At 41.5% G+C, this 19,341-nt stretch overlaps 1 protein-coding gene and 1 long non-coding RNA gene across 8 annotated transcripts in view; one reads left to right on the top strand and one right to left on the bottom strand.

Moving 5' to 3' along the window:
• Positions 1-12,252, bottom strand: part of INO80D (INO80 complex subunit D) — a 42,380-nt gene extending 30,128 nt beyond the window's left edge. For 3 of the 7 annotated variants that reach the window (XM_005504013.3, XM_021289734.2, XM_021289733.2), the window contains exons 1-4: positions 12,079-12,252; positions 10,793-10,863; positions 3,450-3,545; positions 3,097-3,343 (exon numbers count right to left, since the gene is read on the bottom strand). In XM_005504013.3, the coding sequence (XP_005504070.2) occupies positions 3,097-3,314 (218 nt within the window). In that variant the 5' untranslated portion in view covers positions 3,315-3,343; positions 3,450-3,545; positions 10,793-10,863; positions 12,079-12,252. Of the gene's footprint in view, positions 1-3,096; positions 3,344-3,449; positions 3,546-10,769; positions 11,786-11,823; positions 11,964-12,078 lie in introns of those variants that run through there. The other 4 variants (XM_021289732.2, XM_065069426.1, XM_065069427.1 and 1 more) reach the window with 4 other exon arrangements.
• On the top strand, positions 12,242-18,855 carry LOC135579899 (uncharacterized). Its single transcript, XR_010473818.1, has 3 exons — positions 12,242-12,478; positions 12,897-12,983; positions 18,253-18,855. It is a non-coding gene; the product is annotated as an uncharacterized LOC135579899 (long non-coding RNA).
• Positions 18,856-19,341: the final 486 nt, after the last annotated feature.

The raw sequence follows: 19,341 nt of genomic DNA, 5'->3' as shown, positions 1-19,341 counted from the left end.
GCAATGTGCAGAGCCTGGTGCAGACATTGACTCTGCTGGAGCCAGTCTAGAACCAGCTGAGTTAAGGCAATAAACTCTTTGGATGAGGCGTAAGGCCAGGGAAGGCATTAGTAGTTCTTACTCCACGAAGACAGATTACTGGGAAGACTGGAATAGCACCTGCGATGAGCACAGTTCCCTTCATATGGTTCTCATCCACTTAGGGTCAAGCTGGCCCTACAAGAGCCAATTCTGATGGCCCTGTCTTAGTGGCACAATTTGTCATTTCTATAACTTGCCTGTGAGCTACTCTCAGCTGAGTATCTAATTCTCACACTGAGTATCTAACACAGTTTTCCCCCCACTTCCTTACTCAGCACCACGCAAGTGAGGTCAAATGCAGTCAGTACATAAGGTAAGAGCGGTGGGTTGATATCCACTAAAACTATCATAACGTGAGGCACGCAAAGGGTGAAGGGCTCTGATGGTTTCAGCTGGAAACCTTCCCAGATGACTGGAAGGGTAAGGATGCACACAGTGAGGTTTCCACCTACTACTGCACTTTGCTTCCCAGTACATCCCTGACTGGTATAAAGTTCTGCCACTTGTTTAAAGGAAGATCCAAATAAACTGGAGAGCATCTTTCACATTAATAAAATATTTAAGGGTTCTCTTGAAAGAGGAGAATTAGAGAGAAAACGGTGTTTAAACCAGTTAAATTGTAATAACCCTATATATAGAAGTTAAGCTGAACTTCATTATCCAGGCGTGTATTTGGATAATAATTAGGAGATGTATTCAGAGGAAATAGACACAGAATCCATGTCTGTATCATCCCGTGTATGTTCTTTAAAAAAACAAGACAATGAATAGAGAAACTATACTTCCCTTCAAATCAGGCAAGGAAGCTATGCACTATTAATAGGTTTAATTTGTAGTAGAATGCTAATGGTTAATAAGAAATCTCATAATATGGCAGCATATTAAACATCTTTGTGGCTCGTAGCATCTCATTTGTCTAGGGTCAAGTGATAATTTTTTAATTATCTGTGGACAGACTATGAAGCTTTTGGCATATAATGCATGCGACTTGTTAAGACATTTTATCTTTAAAAGCATATAAGAAGACAGCTGTCAGAGCATCATACAGCCTGCTTCTGATCATGTACACTTACATGTTGAAAACTGTGACAAAATGACCATCTGACAGTAATTTTGTACACAGAAAATTAAAAGCTACAAGTTAAGGACTCAAACATAGCAAACATCTTTATATCAAACGGAGTGTGAAAAAAATCTCCTAAGAAACAGATACAGGTTTCCCTGCCAAAAAATAAGTTTGGAGAAGGCAAAGTCTTATCATTAGCATTCATTAAATTTTATTGTTAAAATTCAACTCTGCCCTGAGAAGCAGTCTTTCAAAATATTCTTTCAAACTATCACATCTTCTCATTTGAAATTAAAAGTTTATTTTCTCCTTCAGACACCTGCTGTCCTCTTCAAGTACTGTAATGTGACACTCACCATGCAATTGAATTATTCTAATATAACATACACCAGATGTCATGACCACACTTCACTTTAACTTGAGAAAAATCAAAAAGAACAAGTGCGAACTCAATTCAAGGTGTAAAGAAAAATCTCAAATTCCATGGGAACATATGAGACTTTAAAAAGTGTCATTAAGTACTATTATTTCTATTGTTTTTAAGTCTGACCCCTGGTAAACAGCAACTCTGGCTCAGTCAGCTCTTGCATCTGAAATTACAGCATACCATTTGCACTACCAATTTCCATGATCATTTCAGCGAGCTTATTTCCAAAGAGCCTCAATTGTACAGTAGCAATGAAACAGTCACCGACTGTCAAATTATAGCTTAAAGTTATTCATCTCATGCCATTTAAGCATTTGCCCTACAGCTTTTGACAAACATTCGTGGGGTTTTTTTTCCTCACTTCATCAGTCTCCTCAACTGAAATGGCAGGTGAAGTGCAAGTTAATTTAGAGCACGGTCCAACTGTTGTTTCAAACAAGAGAGGGAGCTGCGAGCTGAGGAAGAAGTTCTATGTAGGGCTCAGTGGGAGCACTGCTAATAACGCAAAAGGTTAGTGAACAGCAGCTAATAATGTGAAAGGTCAGTGAATAGTGGTTTGATTCTTTTTTGGCACATTTTGTTTCTATTTTAGGTTAAAAAAAAAAAAATTGCTTGCAACAGAACAAGCCTCAGCTAATTAACATGCACATTAACTAAATACTGTGTTACCACCAAAACGGGCAACAATGGCGGTGAAAAATTAAAGCAACATACAACTTGCAGACAAATTCTGCTATTTTAGCCCAAGCAACACCAATGAGACTGGTGTTCAGGTCTCGAAAAGCAAGGAGGAATGTCCTTGTGGTTACAGTATGGGCTGCAATTCAGGAAATCTGATTTGAATTCCCATCTCTCCAACAAATTCAAGCACTATCTCTTGCAAGGCATTTAATACCCAGGCACCTTCACTTGGGCAGGGAGGGGGAGTGAACTGGGGAAGCAAAGAAGAAAGGGACTGGACAGCACTTTCCCAGCTGGTTCATCCGTTCTCAATATTTACTTTATTCCAGTAATACAAAACTACAGATCGGTACCAAATCATAACCACTAAATTGCAGTTCTGGATTTGTCCCCATGCGTCACCACTCCCTAAGCCCAGAAAGTACGCATTTTCAACCGTTTGTCCAGAAAAAGTGGATTGAAGTGTGTTTATGGCACAGCTGGCCAAACCAGCAGGCATTTTTAAGAGCATATACTGCAAGTGACAAAGCAAATTAATTAGAACAGCAGGTATGGAACAGCAGGTTGGACCCACAGTTTATAGTGAATTTGAGAAAAGCAATGAACTCTCCTGAAAACCTCCTTGGGAGTAAGTTACTGCCCACTTTCTGAGTACTCGACTCCCACAGAAAATAAAATGAAGATGACTGGTCTTAAAATAAAACCCTCAAAGGAACATCCTGGAATTCAACCCACTCGGGCCAGTTCCTCCCTCATCCTGAGACCAGGTAGCATCTTAAAAGAAAACTCATGCCTGTATCCCAGACACTTCCCGCTTAGCAGATACGTAACCACAACTCACCTACGGTCCTCAGATTTGGGGATGGGGTTGGTGCAGCGTTGGCTGTTATACTTGGCCACATATTCACATTGCTTGAAGGGGGCGGTCTTGTCCTCCAGAACGTGTCTGATACAGAAGGCGTAGCCGTTAAGTCGCCTCTGCTTGCACAGTTTGGGGCTATATGAGCACAAGGGCTTATTGTCAACCTCAGAGAAGTGTATGTGTTTGCCTTCATACATCACGTGACTCTATTCCTTGTGAACATCAGCTGAAAGAACCAAAATATTAAGGTAAATCACACAAGGAAAAAAAATTTCATTCAGTTGTAGGTTGCGTGTTTCATGTTGGCAGGAAAGAGGGACCCAAAACAATACCTGATTTTAAATCTTCTGGACCATATCAGTGTTAAGAGAGAGCCCCAAGGACACCACTATCCTGGAATGATGACGAATCAAGATGAAGCGGATTGTCTAAGGAAAATATCAAAAAGGTCAAAGTCAGAATAAAACAGACATTATTACTGCTTAAGTAGGCAGCCAGATGTAGCCACGAAACCTGTAGTTCAGCTCACACCCAATAAGCCAGATCCACTAGCACAATATGTATTTTTCCATCAGTAGTCACAGATCTTTAGAAACACTGAAAGGAAATTATTGGAGAGAAAAAAACAGAATTCTACTGCCAACACACTTAAACCTGTTGAACAAAATCTCGCTCATCTACCAGAAAGCGATTAGGAGCTACAGGCTGAAAAAGGTTAAGCATCAGATTAGATAACTTGCTTTCAAGAACCAAGTTGAATGATGATTAACCCATCTGTTTGCAGAGGTTTTACTTCAAGTATCTTTGCTTACAAAAACGCTGGCGACTGTCCTTGCTCTGCAAAATTTTAAGTTCATCAGACAGTGTAAGAAAGCTTTTTTTCAAAAAAGCTGTACCACACCTGACGAACAGTCTTCAGATCTTGCAGCTGCCCACAGCTTCTGCAGGCATCAATATACAGCCCTTCTTGAGGTCATCGTGGTTCTTCAAGAGCTTTTCCTACCTTATTGTACTCATTTTAGGTAAATGCAGGCATCAATAATGTCAGAGGCAGTATTCCCATCAATGCCAGGAGGGCTGAAATGTCATTTCAGCAAGAGGCTCAGGGGTTTTTTTGACCCCTTAAAACAGACTCCTACAGTGCAACAAAACAACAAATCCATGCAATCACAAGGTACTTTTTCATTTCCTAACACTATGGAGTCTTCAGTGATCATCTTTAAAACAAACAAACCAACCAAACCCTCCACCCCAAAGCAGCTTCAAATAAAATTAATACTACACATATTCTGCAGCTACTTTGCTACGCCCAGCTCGGGCTGTAAAAGGCAGCTTTATTCAGAAAGGCCATCCTGAAGCACTGGAATAAATTCTTTTGAACATGGTATGTTCTGCACTCGGTTCAGTTTCATATGTGTTATATACCAAGCAAAGCAACGTACATAGAGGTGATATTCAGGAAATACGTAATAAATCAGAGGCATGTGACAGATGTACAGGTTACCACCCCAACTAACATGATTGCAAGGAGGGAGCCTGCACAGACTTTGCAGGAAAGACCCAGGTTCCTCTTGCGAAGGTACAAATCTGCTCTTCCCACTGTATGAAAGCACCTTGAGAAATCACAAGTAGAAAATCAACTTTAAGTCATCAGGGCAAAACAAAACACTCTGTCATAGCTCTAACAGTAAACTGCAAAATCCAGGCCTTTCATTAGCACATATTTAGCTGTAGAAGTGGAACAGAAGACTACTAAATGTTTAAAAACAAGCTTAAAATTCTGGAAAGAGTTGTATGCGCACACGTGCAGCATACGCAGCATACAGAATGGAGACACACGCTATAAAATGTAACTGGCACAAGTGCGAGCAAACTGATTAATCATTTAATTAATAGTTAATCATTAATATTAAGGATGATTTTGTATTTCCTCTTTATACGCAGAGCTCCCTTTCCATGCACACACCCCCAGGGGCAAGGGCCTCCTGCTTTGCGGAACAACACAACACAAGCACTGACATCTCATCCAGTTTCAATCACCTTTCCCAACCTCACTCAATGCAAGGAAGCACAGGAAAGTATGGAGCACATACTACATATATTGAAAACTCATCACTGACCCTTCACAACACACCAGTCCTAAGAACAAAAAAAGTTTATTGTTGGCTGTGCCCTTCAAAAAGATTGAATGGGAAGAGGGAACTATCTCCTCCTTAGCATGCTGAGCAACAAATAATCCTTTCAGACATCTTTGTTAAGGCAGATACTGACTTACACTTCAGTTTATCCAGCAACAATGTGAAAGAAAATCAAGCCCTTGGTGACATGCCCACTATGGGAGCTGTGACCTCGCTTTGGGAGACAGCCCCCTCCATGACTATGGCAGCAAAGGTAATCAAATGAGCCTTAACTCTTAATTGCATCTCATACACACAACAAAGCTGACAGAAAGCCTTTTGCCCTGGACTTGGCTTCTCTCAACAGCAAACCAAAGCTTGTATTTGGTGGCATATTGGACAGGTTGAAAAACTTCCACGAAGGAGTGAATCTTGCAGTTGGGGTGACTCACATGCTACTCCATATTCCTTTCGGTTTTATTTACCACCTTCTTCTAAGTGACTACTATCATGCTTTGCAGAGTTTTTGACGGACCAACGACCTTCCCCTCTTTCCCACAAGCCAGTAATATTTCTTTTCTGAAGGTTATCACGTGGTAGACCAGAGAAAACAAGTTCCACCGGACAGTTCCAAAGTAAACAGTGAGAAATGCATACCTGGTGTGCCTCCGTTAAGCTGCTGTACAGAAACCGCTCCACAGCTCCCAGCCACTATAATCCTGGATTTATTCTTGTGCCCCCAGTCTTATTTTTGGACTTAACTCATAATTAAGTCTTATTTTTGCCTTTAACTTGACTGCATCAAGGCAGGCACATTATTTTACTTCTCACTTCTCTGAAAGATACAGGGCACAAGCACAATGCCATATGAAACATTTAAGCAAAAATACTGACAATAATCCCCAGGGAAACCAATGAGCTTGAACATGGAATATTTGGGCCTATATATACGCTAAGAGAAGCTCATGCAAATATAATCATATTAAAAAAACTGATAGGAATCAATTAGTGCAACTACAGTGCAATGAACAAAAAGAAAGGTAATATACCTAGCAGACAATGCTCTATAATAAAAAAAACCCTACAACAACTGTCTCAAACTTGTAATTATATCTTTATTGGTAGATTCCGAAAGAGTCCCTGAAAGACAGGGGAACTATGTGGATACACTTCCAGGATCAGAGACTGAAGCACTATTTAAGCTAAAAAGAGCTTTTTCTTTTTACTTCCATAGCATGCCACATATATATATAACAAAGACAATTAAGTCTATTGATTCTGATTTAGTCTTACGCAGCATTTTATTTTGAACAAAACATACAGGAGTTCTTAAGAGAGTTTTTCTGCTGCTACATAAAAAGTAGCACAAGCATGGAATAGGCTCATGTCACTTCACTGAAGAGAACTGAAACTACACTTCGCTAAATAGTGGGTTGGGGAGAAATTATTTTTGTCCCATGGGATTCAGTAAGAGATGACGGAAACATGGACTTCCCCTGGAAAAATCAAACGCTAAAGCAGCTGTACTTCACTGCAAAAACACCAGGGTACAAAACTTTCTGGAAACTGTTTTGGGTTTTGCATTTATACTCTACATTGAAGCTGCAGAAAGGTTTAACAGAAACACAATTCACACCTGCATACGCTCAAACTGGCTTTTGCCACAATACATGAATGAGAAATCAGAGGGTGCTTCTTGAGGAACACAGATTTATTTTCCTTAAACAACTACTTCTAAATAAAAGATGTGAAGCCAGTCAGAAGCAATGGGGCAAAAACAGAGAAGCGAACCCCCAAATGTGTGCCATTGCCAAATAATGTAAGACCTGCCTGAGGGTTAAAAGGTCACTGTAGGGGATAAAGTGAATACAGAATGGCCCTATACCACATCACACAATATTTGAACTAGGTGTACTTGACGAAGATAGTAAAGAGATTGACACAATACATATTAAAATAGTATTTCTTCCTTCTTACTACGCACTGCTGCTGGAACTTGCTGTCACAGGAGGCTATGGAAGTAAACAGTACCATTGGGTTCAAAAAGACCATAGAAAAGTTCTCAGGCAACGGGAACATAGGTGATGTACCTGCTAGCACATCTAATTTAACAAATATGGATGTTGGAGAAGAGAAGACAACACTAAAAAGTGTCTGGGCTTTCATGCTCTTCTTAAATAGCATCACTTACTCCTACTGCCCAAGAAAGAACAGTAGGTTGGATCGACCCCTGATCTGACCCAGCAAGGTATTTCTTACGTTCTACAAGACAACAGAAGGTGGTTTGCAAAGTGACTGTAAAAAAAAATAAAATAATAATAATAAATGAAAGACCTAAACACACGCAGGTACAGCTCCCAACTGCTTTTAGTACCGGCAAGGAGGCCTCACCAGTTCCCTTGCAGCGCATACCGGCTCCAAGAGAACAAAGCCATAGCTCTGCACTCCATATACCCTCTCCCATCATACAGAAATTTGGTACCTGACATCATCTTGCAGTCTACAGGGAAGCTGACAGCCAAGTCACTATTAGAAAGCCAAAAGCATTATAGCCCCAACACTCAACTGGTAATTTTGAGGAAACACCATGCTGAAAATATTAGAATATTTTAAAGCATGTGGGCTGGATACATTCTTAAACATCTGCTCAGAATTTTACATTCAATATACGTAAGACCCTTTTAGGCAATGGAATCCCCAAATGCGTTGTAAATTGCAAGGCAATTACATGTCAGTGGTTAAAAGATGTATAATTAAGAGGACTGAGCTCAGAGCTTCACACATTGCATCCAAACAAAAGCCACGATTAAAGAGGTCTGAACTGTGTTGTTTTGCATTTGCTAATCCTAGTGCAGATTTCACATTAAATTGCTTGGTGTGTTCATGACATCTCACAGACAAGGTACATATGCTTCCAAAACCACCAGCTTGGTGCCAGAAGTAGAACATGGATCTCCAAGAACCTCAGCTTTTCCACAAACACAAATAACAAAAACAGCAGTTTTGCTGATGGCTCAACTTGACCAAGAAAGAACAATTCCCTGTGTTGCCACTGTCTGACCCTCTTGCTGAGACTAAACAGTAAAACATGTATTTTTTTAAGACGTTTGAGCAACATAGAATTTCATCCACTCAGAGATGAACAGAGACCATAAAATCATTGCAAAAAGATTCGCATTTAAAGCCACCTTACAGTAAAACCTTTCAGTAGTATTAGTAAAAACTATATTATTAGAGGCAAAGCAAAAACATTCCTTTTTTTCTATTTAATGCTAAGAGACCTTAGGCAACTAGTACGTCTCTTGTGAAGTGGTCTGTTCTACCAAGAGAAGCCGCACCACATCCAATTGTGGTCGACATCAACACCACAAACTTACAACTTCTGTCCCCGTTGTGTGATCTAACCAAAACTTTGGCTTATTTCTGCTCATTTAACAGCTCCATTCTCTACTACGTTCAGCTATCAAACCAAGCCTGCTGCAATTCTGGAAACAAGAGTCTTTCTGTCGGTAAAAGCGTCCAAATTGAGATGGAAAACACTGGGAAGCAACCAAAGTAAAGTATGAGAATTCCTGTAGGGAATATCTTTATTAGCTAGAGTACAATCCTTACTCAATAAGACCTCTGAAGAGCCCCGCACAACTCAAGGTTCTGCACACACATGCAAGTACCTGACAGATCAAGCCACTTAACGCGTTAAGATCTTACTAGACATTTTTAGATACCACCTGGAACTATATTTTGGACTATTTTTTTTCATATGTTAAAATCTACCTAGGAAGACAGCAGCAGCAATGTTGTCCTCATTCTGCCTTATCAAGAAGCTTTCTACTTCAGCTCTGCAAAAAAGGCAGTTTATATTGCATAAGGATACATCAACAGAAAAGCAGCAGTATATCTTAGGCAATACTGGTAATACCAATTATGCTTCAGAATATAACGTAATAAATATAGAACAAAATTTAAGTATTATACCTAATAATACTATCAACAGCTAGAGAGTTTATACATTTGTAAGAAGTTTCAATCAACAGCAGAAAACATAAGAGAAGGAAAAACAACTCATGTTGTTGCAAAACCAAAACAGATTCTTCTTTTCATTCATCTGATAAACAATACCTTAAAGAAAACATGACAAAGACACTCCAAAGCCTAAAAAACAACTAACATGTAAGACTCCAGGAATTTTAGAAACTCCAAAGGATTTTGGAAAAGATGCTAAGCAGGGAGATTCATAGCTGTTGCTAAGAGCACGTTCCTATAGATTTCTATAAAATAATTTCCTAAACATGGCTATTCCTGACCTAAGGCTCAAGACAGGCTCCATATCTTTGGAGGTTTGTTGAACACGGATTTCTTTATTTGAGCAGAAGGTCGCAGGCCCCAGCCCTGCAATCACACCCTCCCAAGCAGATTCTCACGCTTGCACAGACACACACGGATTTCAGGGTGGCTACAAACAGACCCAGGTTTTGCCAGGGCAGCCTTCAGATCAGCAACAGGGGGAACATTCAGGCCACTGCAACCTCAACATTGTATCAAAATATCTAAACTATGAGCCTGAGAAAGAGAAGAGACTAAGCACAGCACAGCACACCTTGCATCTGTACTTTAAAAAAAAAAGCAAGCTGCAAATCCAAGTGTTTTCTTTATTCAAGTAACAGATAACCTGCGCTTGCATATGAGGTTAAACAAAATACCTTAGTCTTATTTTAAGCCCCAATGCTGCAAAGACAAACAAGCTTATTACCACACAATACAGGAATATTATTCTTGCTTCATTGGGAATACTCGATAAATAACATAAAGTAGTGCAGCTTCTCACAGAGCAGCCTTTTAGCAGTTATAAGCTATCAAAGTTTCAATATGGTATTACAATAAATTTGTACCTCCTGAGGATTTACCACACTGTGAGAATACAGTACATGCAACTCCATAGGACCAGGCCCTACGTGCAAATTCATTCACTCATCACAAAAATATTGAAACAACAAAATAACTCCCACCAAGTAAATTTCGGGTTGCTTTCTGTAGGTGATTTAGCTTTACAATCAATAAATCTTGCCCGGTGTATGTATATATTAGAAACAAACCGCATAAAAGGCTGAAGATGGATGCAAAAATGTCACCAGGTTGTATGTGATAGCTTCATACCAAACAGGAGCGCTCTGGTTCATCAATCCGCAGCGATACCCGGTTGGTACAGCCTTAGTGCGAAACACTGCCGGGGTGCCCACATTCAACTACGGGCGAACGATGCGTTGCCCTAAGTTTGCCGATTTTCTTTTTAAGCCTACCAATCCTCAAAAAACTGAGAACAGCCTTAAAATAAAACCTTCCTCGTATGTTGTTAAGTAACAAAGTTAGAACTAACTATAGGTCTACATATTTTAATCATATGGCACAATAGAAGGCTTTAAGGTAAGCATTACTGTCATTTCCAAAATTCATTTGAGGTTACTTGTACAAAGACATCAGCATTTTGAGCTAAAAGACACATTAAGGAACACTTGACCAAAACGAGACACCTCCCACCTTAGAAACCAGAGCTACTTCACCTGTGCGGGGTGAAGCGTGTTGGTGGGGTTTCCACTGGGCTCACTTCACAACTACCAGACGTTCTTTATCCCTGGAAAACAAGCATCCTTTCATTTTCAGTCCTGGGGGGGGGGGGGTGACACCTCACAGAGACCCCCCTGTCCCAGTGGGCTTGCAGGGACACCCAGGGTCCCCCGGCAGGGACAGGACAGAGGGACAAGCCCGGTCCCCTGGCTGTGCGGGGGCTGCTGCTGCCCCTGTCCCGCTGGCGCCAACCGGGGACAGCGGGGGCGGCTGAGGGACCCCGGCACATGGCGGGGTGCGACGGCGAGGCCGAGCCAGCCCCTCTCTTCCCTCCCTCACCCCCAGCTCCGGGGACCGGGACCCCCGCAACGTGCCGCCAGCTCACGGGGTGGGGAGGGCAACTCTGACGGGCCTCCCCAAACCGCCCCTCCACCCCCTCCTAAAAGTTGTGAGGCGAATCACCCCCCGCCGCCGGCCCGGCCGAGGGGGGACACCGGGCGGGGGCACACCGGGCCGGGGGACCCGCGGCTGCGTCTCGGGGCGCCCCGAACCCCCCCCGGCCCCATCCCCAGTGCCGCGGGGAGCGCGGCGGCGGCGCGGGGGAAGGAGCCCCCTAAAAAAGCCGCCAAACTTTCCAGGCCGCGGCCCCGCACGCCCCGCGGGACCGGCACCGCCTCCGCCGCGGCAGCCCCGGACCGGGCTGGGGGACGGGGTGCCCCCCCGGCCCCCCCAACCACCGCCGCTCATTAAAAGTCATTTCGGCAAATTAATGCCGCCCCCAGTTCCCCCCTCCAGCCCGCGGCCCCCCTCGCCCCGCCGGGGTGGGGGGAGCGGGGGGAGCGGTCCCGGCCGAGGCGCCCCCGCTGCTTCCCCCCAGCCGCCAAGCTCCGGCGGCGGCGGGGCTCGGCCCGCTTTGGGCCCGCGGCCCGGCGCGGGGGGCCCGGCGGGGCGGGGAGCGGAGCTGCCGGGCCGCGCCGCGCTGAGGCCTAGCGCCCCCCCGCCCCCGTTCTCCCCCGCCGTCCTTCACCTCCCGGGCAAAGGCGCCGCGACGCCGCGCCCCGACCCTCCCGCTGGGCTCCGGCCACCGTCTCAACCCCTTCGGCACTCGTCTCGGCGCCCGAAAGCCTCAAAAAGCCCCCCAACTCCCCTCACCCCCCGCTGCGGCCTACACCGCCCCAGCCGATCCCCGGCCTCGCGTAGCCCCCTTCCCCGCCCGCCCTGCACCCTTCGCACCGCCTGCCGCGCTACGCGAGCCCGGGGATGCAGGCCGGGCCTGGCTTACCTTTCCAGCTGCTTTTTTTTTCTCCTCTCTCTCCTCTCCCCCCTTTCCCTCTGTTGGGCTGACAGATCAGAGTTTCCTCCCCAGCAGAGGGACTGGGAATGGGCTCGGGCTCTGTGCTGAGAAGCTGCTGCCCCCCTGGCTCTGAGAAGATCCTGCTTTTTGTGGGGAAAGAAGCTTTGGGGGCTCTTTATTATTTTAAAACTACAAAGTGCTCAGAGGGTAGGTGATTATTAAGGGGAATCCCTGAATATATTCTCCAGCAAAGAAGGCAGGGCTGCTGGGGCTGCTCAAGAAGAGAGCCAGCAGCCTCCTACAGCACCACTACAGGCACTGAGAGTACATAACATCAGAGAGCGGCTCCTCTGCCCTCCAAAACAACAACTTTCCTACCATCTTGGAGGTAGGAGAGAGGGAGAGAGGGAGGGGGAAAAAAGTACAGAAGGTTTTTATAAAGTGTCAATTTGGAGGAGGGAGCCAAATGGCCAAAACCAATTTTTTTTTTTTTTTTTTAAATAATTTATGCGATTTTTATTTTAAATAAAATGAAATGCAAAGGCGTGTGGCTGGAGAGCTAATTTTCTTTATAACCTGTTAAGACCAGCTTTCTGGGGGAAAAAAAAAATAAAGGAGGTACGTTAAAAAAATATATATTTTTTTTTTAGTAGCTTTGTTTTTATTTAAAAAAATTAAAATCGGCTTTTTTCATGCAGTTTTAAAGTTGGTAACTTTTACATTGCTGTGTGATAGCTCTAAAAATTAACGCGTAATTGTGAAAGTTAGCGTAACTTTTTTTGGTACTTGTACTCGCCGTCGAACAGCTGAGGTTGATGTGGGATAGTTTGCTGCGACTGCACCATCACGTCTTTCTCCCTCTCAAGGCTTTGGAAATAAAACTGGATGTACAGGTAGGAAAAAAACAACTATATATATATATATATATATATATTTATTTTTATTTTTATTTTTTTTTTCCTATAGTATGTCATATAGAGAAGCTATGGGGGATTTAATGCATATGCGTGGAACCCGTGATATATATCTGAGAAATTCTGCTAATCTGTCATAAATTTAGCCTTGTCTGCCCCTCGGGATGGGGTGTGAAAAAGTAAAGCTTATGGCAAGAAATTTGGAGTTTTGGTTTTAATGTTTTCAAAGCACTTTGCAGCCTTCTAAAATCTGTTTTGGTTATTTTTAAGTTACTGTTGTGATTCGTTATATTTATGAATACTGTTATTCCTAGCTTCTTTACAGAGTTAAGAAATGCTATTAATTTATAATACTGTATCTCGTAATATAAAATAGTCATTGTGTTTTTCTTTGTTGCGAATGCTTTTAATAGACTGTAAAAATACATATGAAGTGCTGTCAAAACAACGTGATGTGCTACGGTGTATCTATAGGTGAAGACACTGATCGCTGTATTCAGCAGAGCTGTGATAATGTTTCTTGCAGCAGGATGAGAGATGAACTGCAGAGAGGCCTTTTTATTTGTCCTGAAGGAAGAGGAAATTATTAGGAAACTAATGAGCTATGCATTAAAGAATAAGTATTTAAGTTTTTTCTGTTGTAAAAATTACTCAGGTGGTATAGACTACTTGAAGTGCAGTCAGATGAATGCAGGTGTTGAATTACTGAGGGTGTTATCAGCCTCTCCCCTTCCTCTATCAAATCTGAAATGTGTTGGTTTAGCTCAGTTGCTGTAACTTTAATAAAATAAATCCTGAATTTAGATACATTCCCTTTTCAAAACACACTTTCTGAGCTTGCCTACCTAGTCTAGTGAGCATAGACTGTGTTTATAATGGGGGTTTCCTTTACGTAAATTAGTTTGAATGAAAGTATAGTTAAAAGTCAGCTGGTCTTTGTGTCAAACTGCATGGTTTTCGTTCAGCAGGATTTTTTTTAATTATTATTAGTCTACATCGTACATTTTAATAATCCAGAGTGTTGTATTCTGTGGAGTTATTTCATGGGAGGTGTTTTCTTGTTATTAATCCATTAAATGCGTTATTCTGCTCTGATATTAGAAAAACAAGAAAAAATAAAATATGTTCCTCCTATATCCTATTTGAAAAGATTTTGTATTTTGTTTAGAAGTAATGCGATAATTAGGGTACTTCATAACCTCTCCAGTCATTGTGGGCTTTGGAGCATGAAGTATAATAATTCTTTTTGTAAGATTTTTATATAAAGAATACTCTTATATTCGATAGCTAAAATTAATTACCGGAATGACAAGGATTACAAATGTTGGTCATATGTAGGATGATTTTAAAAAACCCTTTTGAAATTATTTAATTTGTTGAAATCAGTGGATTCAGAAATTGAACAGATGCAGCGTAAACTAATATTTCCATCTCCTTTATTCTAAATAAATAAAGGACCAAATTCTCAGACCTTGGGTTTGCAAGTTCTTGGGTCAGAAGTGTCTGAGGAATTACTCAGTACTTGTGTAGAACTCGTTACCAAGTCCATAGGGCTTTGCTAGGGTTGCAAACTCAAGTTTCTGCGCTAAGTGATTTCATGTATCCGGTCTTGTATTAAATGAGAGCATTGCTACTTTTACCTGTAATTCAGTAGCTCAGTATAATTCAACTATAATTCAATTTAGTTCTTTTGACTGCATTATGCAGGCATTTTTAGTGCTTTAGGAAGAGAGGCGTCCCATGAACAGCAGAGCGTTTCTCTGGTGTTCTTGAACATCTGTCCAGCACACTAAGGGGTATCTTAGTTTTTTAAATGGGATGCAGATGATCCAACATGTTAACAAAATGGCTCTGAAAGCACTTGAGAACCTGAACACAGGAACAATATTAAACCCTTTCTTTGGCTTATGTGCTTGGCTTTGCAGATACCGACTTTAATGGGATTACTTGCATGCCTAAATTTAAACACGCACCATAGTAGTATTACACATTTTGGTGACATCCTGTGATTTGTTTGATGTGTGTTAATTGCGAAGCCAGAAGTTTAACGCTGAGGGAAGATTTTGAGTCTAGATTGGAACACAAAAGCTGAAATGGGATATTTTTTAGTTTCTTTTACCAGAAAAAAGAAAGAGAGGACAAAGAGGGAAAAATAACTAGATCTTAGTTATGTGGACTGTTGTGTAATAATTCAACAGAGAAAGTAAAATCTGTATGTTATGGATGGAGAAATTTACTTAACAAAACTTTGTTTATTTACCTGAGAGCATTAAAAGGATTCTCTTTTTAGTAACTTACTGAAAATTGGAAATATTATTTGTTTTGCTGACAACAGAACGTTACACAGTAACACCCTAAAGGAGCGAAGTCTGAGAACTATAGTAATGCGAAATTAAAAGAAGATTAAAAAGATTTTATTTTTAATCTTTATGGACAAGACTCTTTAAGTTGGGAAATGCATAATTTTGATAGAGCAGAGCAGTGAGACAGATGCAGTGACATTAAATAATAACCAAAATTATGATTAGACGTATTCTTCTAAGCAGTGCCTTGAGCAGCAGCTTTACGTGGTATTGGTTCATTTAATTGTGGTAAGTTCTGGGGTCAAGCTAACCATTAAAGCCCAGCCTAACAGTATTATTGAAAAATACTTATTCTTATTTTTCAACAATTCTTTAACATGGAAATTTTATTGCAGTGGTTGTCTGAACTTCAGCTCCCCTGTCCGCTGCAGTAGTATGTGTTTGATAACCAACGTGCTTTTTGCCACTTTTCCAAACATCAGAGTCCCAATACTGAAAGCATTGTCTACCATCAGGGGACTTTTCTTTATTAAATACACCCAAGTTATGGCATAAATTCACCTGCCAAACTCCATCGAACCCATGTTTTAGTGCACACAGCTAAAAGTAGAGGACAAACCATATGTAGAACATAGTAACTTTGCTTTACTTCATTTAAAGTCATCAATGCGAGCGGAGCAATACAAAGTAGAGATGATTTGCCTCGTTTTACTGAACGTTAGGGGCTTCGTTAAACCTTTCTGGAGCAACAGGAATTTTGCTGTGGATTTCAGTAGTGTAGTTGCAGAAGTATTTAACCAATTGGGAATAGACTTATGCTCGCTATCGCATGATAATATAATTAATTGATAGCAAACTGTACTGAAAATAGTAATTAACTAAGACTTAACTAATCTGTTCTTCATTATCAATGTGTATTTTAATCTCCTTTAAATAAATTGTATTGTCTTCCTAAAGCTCAGCAAAAAGGAAATAATAAGACTATTAATTGTGGGACGGTTGTCCAGCGTACATGACGGGCATCTGTTAAGATTTCTTTAGCTATTTAGCTTCCCCTTTTACTGGGAAACCCACAGTTAATTCAAAGTATACTGTTGTATTTTTATTATTTGCTTCTGTCTATTGCTACTTCATTCTACATTCAGGTTTGAGTGGGTTTTGCTCATCACTACAAATTGGAAAGATGAGAATTGCCACTCTGGACCAAATCAGTGAGCTCAGTCTTTTGCGAGCAGCCAGTGTAAGATGCTCAAGGTGTGGAATATCCTGCGATGGATAATTCAGAAATGAAAAGCATGCAGGACAGGATCTTTCAAAAATAGTTGGAGTCGAGCTAACACCAAAGCATGAGGCTTAATTTGTGCCCAGGGTCCTGAGATTCCTGTGGATTTTGAAAGTTATTTGTTATACACAAAGCTTTTTGCTCGTAGTACATTTCCTTTGGATGCATGGTTCTAATCTCTGATCCATTGCAAATGTAGACAGAGGTGTCCAGAAGGTGACAAGAAATAAAATTATTGATTGGAAATATTATATAAGTATATTCAAAATTCAGTATTAGCATCAGAGTGAAGAGATGTCTCTACCAGCTGTTAAGTCTTACTACGCAAAGAGGCCTCTCAGTCTCAGTATGGGATACTCAGGTACTTTGGGACATGTCACTGACATCATATTCAGCCAATATTTATTACTGTAAAATGTCTTTTGGGTAAAACCTTACGTGATGGAGAAGACCGTGACTTGTATAAACCCCTACACACAGTGAAGGATTCAGTGTTTGTTTCTGAACAGTTTTCCTTGTGATTCTCTGCAAACTTCAGTGTTTCATTCCCTGTGCCCATTTGACATTTTAGGAGTAATAATAATTATCTGTTAATATCTATTAATAGGTGAATAACAGGTTATTTAATTTTTTTTAATAGTAATTTAAAAACTGCTTCTTGAGCAATGCAACCTCTCAGTTAACTCTGGGAGAACTTATCCCATAAAACACGATTAAAAGCTTACTTCACTTGTCGGTGTGGTCCTTAACTTTTAGTTGCTTTCCACCATTCCCTGCTGAGTTATTGCTACTTTTTTCCCCATGATGGTAGTGACAATCAAGTCATCATCACTGAAGGTTATTTTAACTAACTGCTTATTCGAAGAACAACACAAAAAATCATTATGAAGAGAGTGTCTTGTTTGGGGAGAGGATGTTTTGGCTTAGAGTATTTTTTGAGGAGCAGGTGTGTGAGGACAGGAATGGAGATGAGGTTTTATTCCCTTTTCTGCTTGGAATTAGACTGATACCAGGCTGCTGCTCTGCTTTTTCTTTGGCTCTATGAATCTGAGCTTCTTTTCTATCAGCTTCAACAGCAATATACAGCGCATCCCCAAGCAGATAGTAGCCACTGTCTTGCAAGGATCTGTCAGCCTCAGAGAAGGATCCATCCCAAATATTTTACTTCCTGGGGAAATGCTACAGCCACTTCCTTTTCTGCCTTGGGTCATGCTTCAAAAGACATTAAAAAAAGACAGCTACAGCTATTTTTAGGAATGCCCTAGTTCTGGTGGCTGTTTCAAATCCTGCTGAGAACATACCTCAGTTTGACTTCACTTCCAGTTGGGACCACACTGTCTGGTTTCTTTTTACTGAAGCAGCTCTCTGAATTGGCCAGGGTTTAAAGCAGTCTCCCTTGGAACAGCAGGGATGTACCCACGGGATGCTGGTGCTTCCAGAAAGGTGGCTGTTGAACAGGGGTTTTATTAAAAAAAAAAAATGGTTTTTTGTTTGTTTTAAAATCACAGCTTTAGACTGAGATGCTTAAATCTGCCTGTGGTATTTTGCTGAAGTTTATTTCTCCTTATTCTGACTGCTGGTGTTAATCTGGCTTGAAAATGTAAGTGGTTAGTAGGGTTTTACCTTGAATTAACTCACCCCTTTCCTTCTCCACTCGCCACAGCATTCTGCAGAGGACAAGACTACATAAAGGCAAGGTTTGATCTAAGCCACGTTGGGGTTGAACGCTCACATGTAAGAGTTATGTTCACGCAGTGCTGCATTGTGAGGATACGTAATAACTAAACCCATCCATCTCTCTCCCAGACACATACCTGGTCTTTCTCATGCTGTTTGTGCAGGCAGCAGTGTAAATAAGAAGTGAGATGAAGGCCACTGGACCATAACTGGTGATGCAACCAGTGAAAAATTCTGCCAGTTGGCCACCAGGTGGTAGTAGGGCTGCATCTGGGGAATTAAATCGCCCTCTGCTCTGGTCTTCGCCACTTTAAAGTGGAATAATCCCCTGCCCAGCTCCCTGCAGCCACCAACATTGCATTTGGAGGCTCCTGCAGCAGCAGAACTGACTGCTCAGGCCATGTATCACCTGCCTTGTACTTCACAGTCAAGAACAATACTTGGAGCGCGTCCATCTCCCATCATCCCAGCTCTTCACTGCCTTCTTCCCATCATGTTCTGCTTTAATCTGAGGTCGCAGCTTCAGAATCAGCAAGTAGCAGCACTGTTAACTTTTTTTTTAAATAAACAGAAATAAATTGTGTGAATAGCCCTGTTTCTGTAATTTCTGTTCTGATGCTTTGCCCAGGCTACATCACCTCCTTTCTTTCGCAGGCCACGACTCCCCTTTTATTGCTATGTGGGCAAAAGTGCACTTGAGCACTGACTGTCCAGCCACCAGAACAAACAGAAGAGATAGGGGAAGGGCTACACCATAAACTCAGTAAGAATGCTAACATAGATTGCTCTTTACCGTCTAGTTTCCAACAGTCACATTTATAGAGCTTTGTTGCTGTTATCAAGTTTGGCTGAAAAGTTCTAGTGATTTGGGGAAGAGGGTAAAAGCAGGACAGACAGCATGTGGAGTTGTCCTTTTGTCTTTCAAGATAAGGACTGGACACTTTTTGAATGGAAATAAGGATCTTCTATATACACTAACTGAAGGATGCAGAGCTTTCAGAATGCTCCCAGAGTTAAATAATGCTGTAATACTTATGGCAAAAAGTCCCCTTTGCTAAAGCTTTTGAACCTTTAT

This window comes from Columba livia, chromosome 7 (assembly GCF_036013475.1).
Source record: "Columba livia isolate bColLiv1 breed racing homer chromosome 7, bColLiv1.pat.W.v2, whole genome shotgun sequence".
Classification (NCBI taxonomy): Eukaryota; Metazoa; Chordata; class Aves; order Columbiformes; family Columbidae; genus Columba; species Columba livia.
Note: the sequence above shows the minus strand (reverse complement) of the source record. Positions and strands in the feature narration are given on the sequence as shown.